The sequence below is a fragment of the Elephantulus edwardii genome, unplaced genomic scaffold (genome assembly GCF_000299155.1).
Source record: "Elephantulus edwardii isolate Elephantulus edwardi_28Jun2011 unplaced genomic scaffold, EleEdw1.0 scaffold00026, whole genome shotgun sequence".
Lineage (NCBI taxonomy): Eukaryota > Metazoa > Chordata > Mammalia > Macroscelidea > Macroscelididae > Elephantulus > Elephantulus edwardii.
Window position 1 is genome coordinate 23,277,585 of NW_006399776.1, and position 11,916 is coordinate 23,289,500.

At 39.8% G+C, this 11,916-nt stretch overlaps 1 protein-coding gene across 1 annotated transcript in view; it reads left to right on the top strand.

Annotated features, from left to right (window-relative positions):
* LOC102857346 (chromosome unknown open reading frame, human C14orf164) overlaps positions 1–8,293 on the top strand; it is a 42,833-nt gene extending 34,540 nt beyond the window's left edge. The window contains exons 10-13 of the mRNA XM_006883306.1: positions 166–214; positions 7,449–7,488; positions 7,871–7,971; positions 8,232–8,293. Coding sequence (XP_006883368.1) covers positions 166–214; positions 7,449–7,488; positions 7,871–7,971; positions 8,232–8,293 — 252 coding nt within the window. The remainder of the gene's footprint in view (positions 1–165; positions 215–7,448; positions 7,489–7,870; positions 7,972–8,231) is intronic.
* The last annotated feature ends 3,623 nt before the right edge of the window (positions 8,294–11,916 follow it).

An 11,916-nucleotide genomic window follows, 5' to 3' on the forward strand; every position in this document is an offset into this window, starting at 1 on the left:
GGAGAAAAGTGCAACAATGAATGAATGGAAATCCAAAGTATCTGTAAATTTTCATTTAAATTAATAATAAAAAAAGAATTAAAAAATGCATCTAGAGAAATAGGAGGGAGCCAAGAAGCTGAGGTACATTTATTAATTGGGTTTTTTTTTCCCTTGGTCTAGCAGGGTGGCAGAGGCCTGCAGGGAAGGAGCACTCCCAGAGACTCTTATACTGGTGAGAGAGAAAAAGGTTTCAGAAGCCAACACAAATCTGTACAAATACCAGCAGATTTTAAACATAATTTTTCCTTTTCTGTGCTATTTCTCATTTCTGGGCTATTTAACTTTATTCTTCCCAGTGAGATTTTTTTTATTATATATTTTTAAATAGTGATATTTGTGTTCTCAAATTGATAAGGGAAAAATAAAAATGTAATCACTGAGGAAATCATTAAAATCCTTTGGTCAGGAGATGATGAAGAAATTTTGAATAACTGATTTTATTTTAAATATTGCCACAAGATGGCAGTAAAAGTTAGGGTCTAAAAGAAAGGTTAAGTAGGATGCCAATCCTTTTAGCCTGAAGACTATTTGAGTGTTCACCGTGTATTAATGAAAAAATATGGCAATGAAGATATGTCTGGGATCTATGTAATTAATTCCTTGTCTCTTTCTCACTAAACTCTTGCTGTTATTTCTATTTTCAGTGGAAATAATTAATCCCCAAAGAATATTTATAAAAAGGTTTCATCTTTTTTTTTTCCTGAGAAGCAAAGTTGTAATTTTCAGATTGCTTTCTGGGCTACCATTTTAAAATTGGTTGTTGATTTTGTTGTTGTTATGTGCTATCAAGTTGACTGTGACTCACAGTGACCTTATGAACAAAGGATCTGAACTTTGCCGTATTCTATAGCTTCCATCCTCACCAGCTCTGACACACTTGAGCCCATTGTTCCAGACACCATGTCAATCCATTCTCTTGTGGGTCTTCCTCTCCTATGCTGACCCTCCACCTTTCCAAGCTTGTTGACCTTCTCCAAGGACTGGCTTCTCTGAACAACACACTTACGTGAGTCCAAGTTTCACCATCTCTGCCTCCAAGAAGCACCCTGGTTTCACTTTCTCCAGGACACACCTGTTTGTTCTCTTGGCAATCCATGGGATACTCAGTACTTTTCTTAAGCATCAAAGGCTTCAGTTCTTCTTCTGTCATCTTATTCATTGTCCAAATTTCGGATTCATAGCAGGCAACTGAGAGCATGGTTTAGACCTTAGTCTTCAAACTGACATTATTACTCCTTAGCACTCTTGACTGCTGGTACTAGGGGAGTTGATTGTCTATCCAAGCAAGATTAAACCACTGACAACTTCAATCTTTTATATCACGATGTTGCCTATTGGTGAGGATTTTTTGTTTCTGTGATGTTGAGATGCAATCCGTATTGAAGGCTGTAGTCCTTGGTCTTCTGCAGCAAGCATTTCAAGTCCTCCTCACTTACTTTCAGTAAGCAAGATTTTCATCTGCATATCACGGTTGTTGATGATTCTTCCTCCAATCCTTAATACCACATTCTTCTTCATAAAGTCCATCTTCTCTAATGATTTGCTCAGCATACAGATTGAATTGGTATGGAAAAAGTCTACAGCCCTGACACACATCTTTCTTGATTTAATCTATGCAGTGTTGTCTTGTTCTGTTCGGACAACAACCTCTTGTTCTAGATATAGGTTTTACATGAGAACAGTTAAGTGTTCTAGGAGTCTCATTCTCGCCAATCTTGGTTCTCCGTGAGCAGCTGGTAGATTCAAACTATACACCTTTGGTTTGGCAGCACAGCTCCTTACCACTAGGCTGTGAGAGCACCTTCCTTAGCTGTTGGTGTCATGTGCCTTCAAGTTGGAACTGATCCATAGCTAACCCTCCAGCAGGTTTTCATGGGTAGTTAATCACATGGGAGGAGCTTGCTCATCCTTCTCCCAAAGAGCAGCTGGTGGATTCAAACAGCCTGCCTTCGAGGTTCTTGCCACTAGGCCACCAGTGCTCCCCCATTAGTTGTTGTTGTTACTGAAATCGAGTTGCCCGTGACTCACAGTGATCTTATGCATAATAACTCTGAACCCTGCCCTATCTTGAGCTAATCTCACATTTCCCACACACCTACTACCCCTATTACACCAGTTACTGTCTCAATCTGTCTCAACCAGGATCTTCTCCCTCTCCTGTACTGTCCCTCCACCCTTCCAAGCATGATGTCCTTCTCAAAGGATTGGTCCCTCCTGGCAACATGGCCAAAGTATTGTAATATGAAGCTTCAAAATCCTTACTTTCAAGGAGTAATCTGGTTTCACCCTCTCCAGGACAGACCTGTTTGCTCTCTTGGTGGTCCATGGTATGTTCAAGACCCTTCCAAGCATTACAACTCCAAGACATCAATTATTCTTCCATTATCCTTAGTCAGTTCTATTTTTTATGTATATTTGTGTTACTGTCTCATTTCCTTTCACTTAAGCCTAAAGTACTCTGTAAGTGTTTTAAGGAAGATTGGCTAGTAACAAATTCTAATTTTGTCTCTGAGAATGCCTTGGTTTCTCCATTTTTGAAAGATTGTTTAGTATAGAGTTCTTGGTTGACAATCTTTCAGCACTTTAATTATGTTACCCCACTATGTTCTGGCTGCCCTGGTTTCTCGTAAGAAATCGGTTATTGAGGATTCTATGTATTTGATGAGTGACTTCTTTGTGTCTTTTGAAAGTTTGATTATGATGCATCTTCATCAGGTGACTGAACAGCACATTACAACAACAAACATGTGGATTTAAAACTCTTAAAATATCCCAGAGGTGCACGGTTCAAATCCACCAGATGCTCTGCCGGGGAAGGAGGGACAATCTCCTCCTGTACCAGTCAGATCTGATTTGATGGTACACTCACACCAAAAAACAAAACAAAAAAAAAAAAAAAAAAAAAAAAAAAAAAAAAAAAAACAAACAAAACAAAAAAAAAACCAAAAAAAAACCTCTTAAAATTTTTTATCTTCCTAGAAAATCAGATAAATGTTTTTCCTCCAATTTGGAAAGTTTTCAGTCATTCTTTCAATATTCTTTCTTCTTTTCCCCCTCTCCTCTCCTAAGTGCATTTATCCCTTCTTAAATGTATATTGGAATGCTTGGTAGCGCCCTATCAAGGTCTCCAAAGTTCTGTGAATTTTTCATCATTCTTTCTCCCCTTTTCTCAAATTTCTTGTTACTGTGTACCATCAAGTCAGAATTAGCCCATAGCTGGCCCTCCAGTGCATTTTTAGAGGCAGTTAATGCTATCGGAGAAGACTGCTCATTTTTCTCCCCTTAGAGCTACTGGTGGATTTGAACCACATGCATTTGGGCTGGCAGTGCAACTCCTTACTACTAAGCCACCAGAACTTTGTCAAATTAGATCATCTCAATTTGCCTATCTCCAAATTTGCAAATTCTTTCTTCTACCTGCTCAAATCTGGCAATAAGTTCTCTAGTGAATTTCCCTGGAATGTCTATTTATTTCCTGTATGATATCACTTTATTGATCTTCTCTGGTGAGACATCATTCTCGTATCTTCTTTGAGTGCTTCAAATACGGTTTCCTTTAAAATAACTAACTTAAAGTTTTTGTGTTTAAAGTTTAATGCCTACGCTTTCTCAGGGACACTTCTATTGGTTGTTTTTATTGTTTTGCTTCTTCCTTTGTATGGGCCACAGTTTCTTGGTTTTTAAAATGTCTTATAATTTTTAGTTACTAAAAATACTGGATATTTTAAGTGACATAGCATGGAAACTATATCCTTAGGTTTGTTGTTGCCATTTCTTATTCTTTGGTTAGTGATTTATTTTTTTATCTTTATTGTATTATTTTTTACATGTACCGTAAAATCAGATCTGACTGGTACAGGAGGAGATTGCCCCTCCTTCTCCAGCAGAGCATCTGGTGGATTTGAACTGCATACCTCTAGGATTGCAGTGCAGCGTCTTGCTACTAGGCTACCAGAGCTCCCTTAAAAGTTATTTTTAATATGTGTGGCTATTGAAGTCTCTGTTCAGTTAGCATGTTGTTGTTGTTATGTGCCATCGAGTCATTTGTGACTCATAGTGGCCCTATGTACAAGAGCCCTAAACGCCGTTCTATCCTGTGCCAACCTCGCTGTCTCAGACACATTCATTCCCACCACTCCACTCACAGAATCGATCCATCTCATCAAAGGTCTTCCCCTCCTGCGCCACCCCTCCACTCTCCCAAACATGATGTCCCTCTCCAAGGACCAGTCCCTCCTTGCAACATGCCCAGCATATGTCAGACGAAGCTTCAGAATCCTTGACTCCAGAGAACATTCTGGCTTCACCCTTTCCAGAACAAACCTGTTTGTTCTCCTAGCAGTCCATGGTACATTCAACACTCTTCTCCAGCACCACAACTCAAAGGCATCAATTCTCTTTCTATCATCCCTATTCACTGTCCAACTCTCCAATGCATAGCACATAACTGCAAAGACTATAGCCTGGATCAGGTGCACCTTAGTCTCCAACCTGACGTCGTTGCACTTCAGTACTCTTGTGAAGTGCCTCACAGCTGACTTTCCCAATGCAATTCGTCTCCTGATTTCCTGGCTGCTGTTAGTGATTAGCTAATGATTAGACAGAGATTTTCTTAGATACTTAGAACTAGTCAATCTAGTCTTTGCCAAGGACTCTGTGTTTTGGGGTGTGTCCACAGCATTCAGGTAGGCAACTGACAACTTTGTCTTAACCTTTCCTTCCTGCTTTTATAATAAAGCTTCAAGGATAACCTGCACTGAGTGCGATAAGCATGTGCCTTCAAGAGTCCCAAAATGTCAGAACTTTACAAAGGCCCATGTGCAGCTTCCCCACGCCAGGGTTTCCACTCAGACTTTTGCTTAGACAGTTGTCTTCCAACTGATATTCCTCTCTTCTGGCAACCAAAACATTTACTTCTCATTGTTTTTAATAAATATTCCTAGTGAAAAAAACTTTTTTAATTTTATGAGTTCTGAGCAATAACTCAGGACAGCTTAGTGAGATCTTCCAAGGAACCACTAAACTGTTAAAATAATGACTTTTCCCTGAAAATGAGGTCTTATAGGATCTCTCCAGCATTGTTCCTTCCCCCCTGATAACTGCAAGATTTGGTTTTAGTTTTTTTATTGTGGACTGCTAATTTTCAAGGCAGAAGAAATGAGATATGGTGTGTCAAAACAAAACAAAGATTGCTGTTCTTACTGACATTCAGATTGTGTGTGTGTATGTGTGTGTGTGTGTGTGTTAAACATTCTCTAGAATCCTACAAAAGTGCACTGATGGCACAGTGGTGAAGTACTCAACTGCTAATCAAAGGTCAGCAGTTCAAACATACCAGCCACTCTGTGAAAAACATGGCAGTTTTGTGTCCATAAAGATTACAGCCTTAAAAATTCTGGACCAGCTTCTTGATCCTGGAGTTGCTGTCTCTGTTGCTGCTGTTTTTGCATTTAAAACTGAGCCAGATATGAGACTGGAGGATGTGCAAAAGATGCTGACTGGACCCGGAGATCCTAAGGAGTTGGAAGAAGAGGAAGAATAACTAGTGGATTCCTAACAACTGTGAGAAAACAATGTGAGCAGCTGGTAAAATGTGTGAAGGCCATGGAGTGACCAGAGCTGCACATCGGAGCTCTTTGGCTTCTTGCATGCAAGGGACCACTGTGTGGCCCACATACTCTTTAATGGCTTGAAATAAATGTGCAGGCTGATTCAGCCCACTATTCATCACCTGGGCATCTGGATATTTTCTTAGTTTTAAATATGCCATCCATAATTTGTGTAAATTCATGTGAACCTCGTGGTTTTGTTATAGGCAATGAACTTCCATTCAATTAGTAGTCATTCCCATCTTAATAAAGTTCAGTGATGTGTAAAAAAATCCCCAACAAAACCCCAAAAACTCTGAGCCACATTTTATGTCATTGATATGATTTTAAATCAGCTTGATAGCAATGGGTTTGATTTAGTTTGGGTTAGAATCCCATAAACCCTTAGTTTACAGAGAGTGCCATAAAAGTTTAGTCTAACAGATTTTGCTTTTATGAAATAATTCTGAGAGGTCCTTCTATATTCTTTTTAATGCTCGCACTCCTAACCAATTTAAAAAACCTGTTTTATTTAGCCATTCATCCTGGTAATCTCCATCTCAGAGAGGAAATCAAGGTACTGATAGAGTAGTGTAAATCAAGGCAGTGATGGATCATGGTCCACATGTTCATGAAAGAAAGAGAACACTGCTATAAAATTATGATGTGCTGTCCAGTTATGACTCATAGTGACCCTATGTACAAAAACCCTAAACCCTGCTCTATCCTGTGCCAACCTTATTATCTCTGACACACCAACCCCCATCACCCCAGTCACTGAATCAATCCATCTCATCAAGGGTCTTCCACTCTTGTGCTGCCCTCCACCCTTCCAAGCATGATGTTCCTCTCCAAGGACTGGTGCCTCCTTGCAACATGCTCAAAGCAAGTCAGATGAAGCTTCAGAATCCTTGCCTCCAAGGAGCAGCCTGGTTTCATCCTCTCTAGAACAAACCTATTTGTTCTCCTGGCAGTACATGTTCTACTCAGTACTCTTCTCCAGCACCAAAGCTCAAAGGCATCAAGCTTCCTTCTATCATCCATAGTCATTGTCCAGCTTTCTAACACATAGGAAGTAATTGTGAAGACTGTGACCTCAATTAAATGCACCTTAGTCTCCAGACTGACATCTTTGCTCTTCAGTACTCTGGAGAGGTCCCTGGCAGCAGACTTTCCCAATGCAATTTGTCTTTTGATTTCCTGGCTGCTGGTACAAAGAGTGTTGATTGTGGAGCCAAGCAAACTAAAGCTGTTAACAATCTCAATCTCTTCACCATCTTATCATGATGCTGCAAATTGGCCCAATGGTGAGAATCTTTGTTTTATTGATGCTGAGCTTCAATCCATATTGGAGGCTGCAGCCCTTGACCTTCTGCAGCAAGTACATCAGGTCCTCCTCAGTTTCAGCAAGCAGGGTTGTGTTATCTGCATAATGCAAGTTGTTGAGTCTTGATAATATACTCCTCCTGATAGAGCCCAACCTCCCAAAAGATCTGTTCTGCATATAAATTGAAAAGGAATGGTGATAGGACACAACCCTGCCATACACTCTTCCCAATTTTGAACCATGCAGCATTTCCTTGCTCTGCCCTAACAACTGCTTCCTGGTCCAAGTATAGGTTTTGCATAAGCACAGTCAACTGTCTGGGATTCTCATGCTTCTGAGTTAGCCAATTTGATGTGACCGCTAAGTAATTCTTGAGACTTTTGACATAAATACTACAGTCTTGTCCTTCATTCCCTTTGCCACAGTCCCAGTATATGTGAATCTCTTTCAGTCCATGGATTATTTCATAGGCTTATTTTTGTGTTTTACAGAAACCCCTTCACCAGCTTCCACTTACAGCCTATCTTACAGGTGAGTAATAGCAGTCTTCCTTTCATTCGAGGTCTGTTCGTATTACTCTGCTAGCAGCCCTGGGGTTACTTTTCCAAAGTTTGTATTCTGCCTTTTAAACAAAAGTTTGCTAGCAGTGTCTAACATAATCTTGTGGGAGAGAAATGGGCAGTTTCCTGTCAGGAGATTAACTGCCTCTGAAAACCAGCTGGAAGGTCAGTTACGGGTCTGTTCCAACTTGATGGCACACAACCACCACCACCTATAACTAAATTATTTTATTCCTAGTTATAAGCAGGTGGTGTTTTCCTCTCTGGACTAAAATTACAGAATTTTCTCTTTAAAAGATATCTTTCTTCCCCTCCCCCCCTTTTTCTCCACTGATGTTCTTTTCCTTTCTTAGACCTTCATCTGCCTCTTCTGGACAGGGAATTTTCCCCTTAAGATCATCTGTAAATGAGAGAAATTCCGGTTACACACAAGTCCTCACCCCCAGCAATTCAGGTAAGTTTACCCCAAAGGAATGGAGCTTCAACTATTAGACATTTACTGAAATATCATTTTCAAGGTGAAAATTAGTTGGGAATTGTTCCCAAAGGGCATTTTCTCCAGTTTGACACCTTAAAATCACCTCTTAAACTTCCCTTTTTTTCTCTCCTTTCAGACTGGCCTTCAGATTAGAAAGTATCCAGTTACCCTGACTCAAATTAAAACTGCTGAAGAACTCCAGATTATTATTTTTAACCTTCTGTTCTGTCCTTTAGGTCAGAGGGAAAGCAGAACTACACTAGTGACTCTCCCTGGTTCCCGGCTGCCATTCCTTTAGGTGAGTCCTGGCCAACCTGTCTATGCATGAAAAATTTACAGTTAGGCTTACGCACTGTTGGGGCCTTTTATTAGGATGGTAAAGTGTAACTGGTAGAGAATGACATAGTTTCTAGAACCCTTATGTTTACAATTTTCAAAAACTGTTTCAGTTCACAGATTCTAAGCATCAGATTAGTTTCCTTGACTTGGGGTTTAAAAATTAGGTCACATTGTAGCAAAAGTCATTAACTAAGAGATCTTTATAAGGATGAAATAAAAGTGTAGAAATAAGTGGCACTCCTAAGTCTCACAACAAAGTACTTTCAATGGAATGTATCAATTTGACTGGAGATTTTGCTTGAATCAGGAAAAAACTACCTTTAATTCTCTAGATAGCTAGAATAATGTTTTGTAAATTAATAAGTCTGATTTTGATCTATGCAACAAGAGATCAGATTCATGAGAATGGATAGAGAAGTTTATAAGGAGTTCTACTGAAAGAAGCATTTCATCTTTTAAATGAAATTTCATGCCTTGGACTTTAGGGACCTTTTCCATTCTGAGCTCCTAGTAACACCAAAGAAACTCATAGAAACAAAAGAGACAGCGCCTCCACACAAAATATGTATTTTGTTCCCATATTCCAAAATGGCCTTTATTTTTGTCACCAAGAGGTGAGAGTTTGAGCCCTACAAAGTACTGGAGAAACATTTCTAATAGAAATTAGACAGATTTTAAAAGACTTAAGAGATCTATAAACTAGTTGCCACTGGACCAACACTCCAGCTTGGAGACCTCATTTATGCCAGAGTATAGCTGTGTCCCACAGGATGTAAGCCATCTACAAATATAGGCCCCAAATGGATCCTGATTGAATTTAAAAAACATTTGAGACATACAGAAAAATTGAGTAACTGAAGGGCATTTTAAAGGATTCACTTTTCTTATGTGTGATACTGTAGTTATGATTTTTAAAATGGATTTTAACTTCTGGTGATACATAATGAAATGTGTATGGGTGGGAAGTTAAATGCTATCTGAGTGTTGCTTTAGTTTTAATCTAGTGAGGGTGGGCATTGGGAGAAATGAAAACTTGGTCATGAGTTATTATTTGTTAAAGTTGGTTAGTAGGTACATATGAGTTCACTATTTTTTTAATTTCTAAACTCCAGTTTTAATATTTTTTTTTAAAAAGTTGAACACTACCTCCCCAGAGGTATAAGGTTCTGCCATCCTGATCATAATCTCATAGTAGTCATGTGTTCCAGATTTTCCAGAACAGTTTAAACATTTTGCCTTAAACCACTGAAATGTTTCATAGTTTCACAATAGCAAAGCCTTTATCAAAATTGATGTATCAAACCTTACTTTGGAAGGGTTAGCAAGAAAGGGAGGAAACAGGGAAAATAGCAGCATCGTTTACTGCCTCAGGAAATTTCTTGTTAAGGCTTCAGAGGGCTTTACTTGCCCTTTTTGTTATGGGCATCCATATCTGCCTTCCTGTTCTGTGTTTTCTGCTGCAGTCTACCAACAAGAGAGGCAGAGGAGATTATCCAGGGGGAGAGAAGCATGGACCACCTCCTGAGAGACCATCTTCGAAATCTGATTTATACCTATCACTGAAGGACCGTGGCATTCAATACCTATTAGGGGTTATTCCCTTGAAAAAATATATCCCTGCCTTTTTTTCTGGTTTCAGTGTATACCAAGTAATCTTTACCCTATACGCTCTTTATTACTTCCCAGGAAAGTGGTCAGGCCTTTTATAAGGTTAGTGCTGCAGGAAGATGTATGTATTTCTCACACAAGACAGACAGCTCATTTCCTACACATGAAACAAAGACTGTAAAAAGAATTGTTAGCATCATTGGGGGAAGGAATAATACACCTATCATTTCTTTGCTTTGGATATTATTTCCCATTGCCCATTAACGGCAACACTTTGTTCCTTAAATGAATTTATAACACACTTTCAATATGCCTGTTGTTTCCTGTATGCCTAGTTATTAAATGCAAGTAGTCTTAAGAGGAACCACACTTAATTTTTTTGGGTACATCTTATCGTTAATATGTACTACAGTGTTGTTGTTATGTGCCGTCGAGTCGCCTGCGACTCATAGCGACCCTATGTACAACAGCCCTAGACTGCTCTGTCCTATGCCAATCGCACTGTCTCTGACACCCCCATCCCAATTATCCCAGTCACTGAATCAATCCACCTCATAGAGGGCCTTCCTCTCCTGCGCTGTCCCTCCACCCTCCCAAGCATGATGTCCCTCTCCAAGGACCGGCCTCTCCTCACAACATGTCCAAAGTATGTTAGACAGAGCCTCAGAATCCTAGCCTGCAAGGAGTCGCCCGGTTTAACCCTTTCCAGGACAAATCTGTTTGTTTTCCTAGCAGTCCATGGTATTCTCAATACTCTTCTCCAGCACCACAGCTCAAAGGCATCAATTCTCCTTCTATCCTCCTTGGTCATTGTCCAACTCTCTGATGCATGACAAGTGATTGCGAAGACCATGGCCTGTATCAGACACACCTTAGTCTCCAGAGAGACACCATTGCTCTTCAGTACTTTGGAGAGGTCCCTAACAGCAGACTTTCCCATGGAAATGCGCCTTTTAATTTCCTGGCTGCTGGTGCCAAGACTGTTGACTATGGAGCCAAGCAAACTAAAGCTGTGTACAATCTCAATCTCTTCACCATCCATCCTGAGGCTGCCAATTGGTCCAGTGGTGAGAATCTTTGTCTTCTTGACATTGAGCCTCAATCCATATTGTAGGCTGCAGTCCTTGACACTCTGCAGCAGGTGCTTCAGGTCCTCTTCAGTTTCAGCAAGCAGGGTTGTGTCATCCGCATAACGCAGGTTGTTGACAAATCGTCCACCAATCCTGACCCCACATTTCTCCTCACAGAGCCCAGCCTCCCGGATAATCTGTTCTGCATACAGGTTGAAAAGGTATGGAGATAGGATGCATCCCTGGCGTACGCCCTTCCCAATTTTGAACCATGCAGTGTTCACTTGCTCTGTTCTGACGACTGCCTCCTGGTCCAAGTATAAGTTTTGCATTAGAACGATCAAGTGTTCTGGGATTCCCATTCTTCTCAGAGTCAGCCATAGTTTGTTACGATCTACACAGTCAAATGCCTTTGCATAGTCAATGAAACACAGATAGACATTCCTCTGGTATTCCCTGTTTTCAGCCAAGATCCATCTAACATCGAAGAAGAAAAAAACCGCAAGACTACAATGTTACAGTGAATAATTTGATGTTATCATCCTCAGATATTGATGCACAGATGTTCAAAGATCAGATTTATACAGATACTAAAAAGACAATAATGAAAAATATTTTAAAAGAATTAACTTAAGAGACAACTTAAGATGGAGTTATTCCAACTGTCTTAAATTGTAGCAATCTTTATACTGATTACCCTTCAATCAAAATATCACTTTTGCTTATTGAAGTATGTATAAATAAAAAATATCCCCTAATTACGAATATAACTCTATTGTTATAATCTCTAGAATGGTGGAATGAGCAAGGACTGCCATTGAGAGAAGTCAAGTATTTATTTAACTTTCAGTAATAAGGGATAGTAATGAAGGATTAAATAGGTGGGCCATTGGCAGGCAGGCCA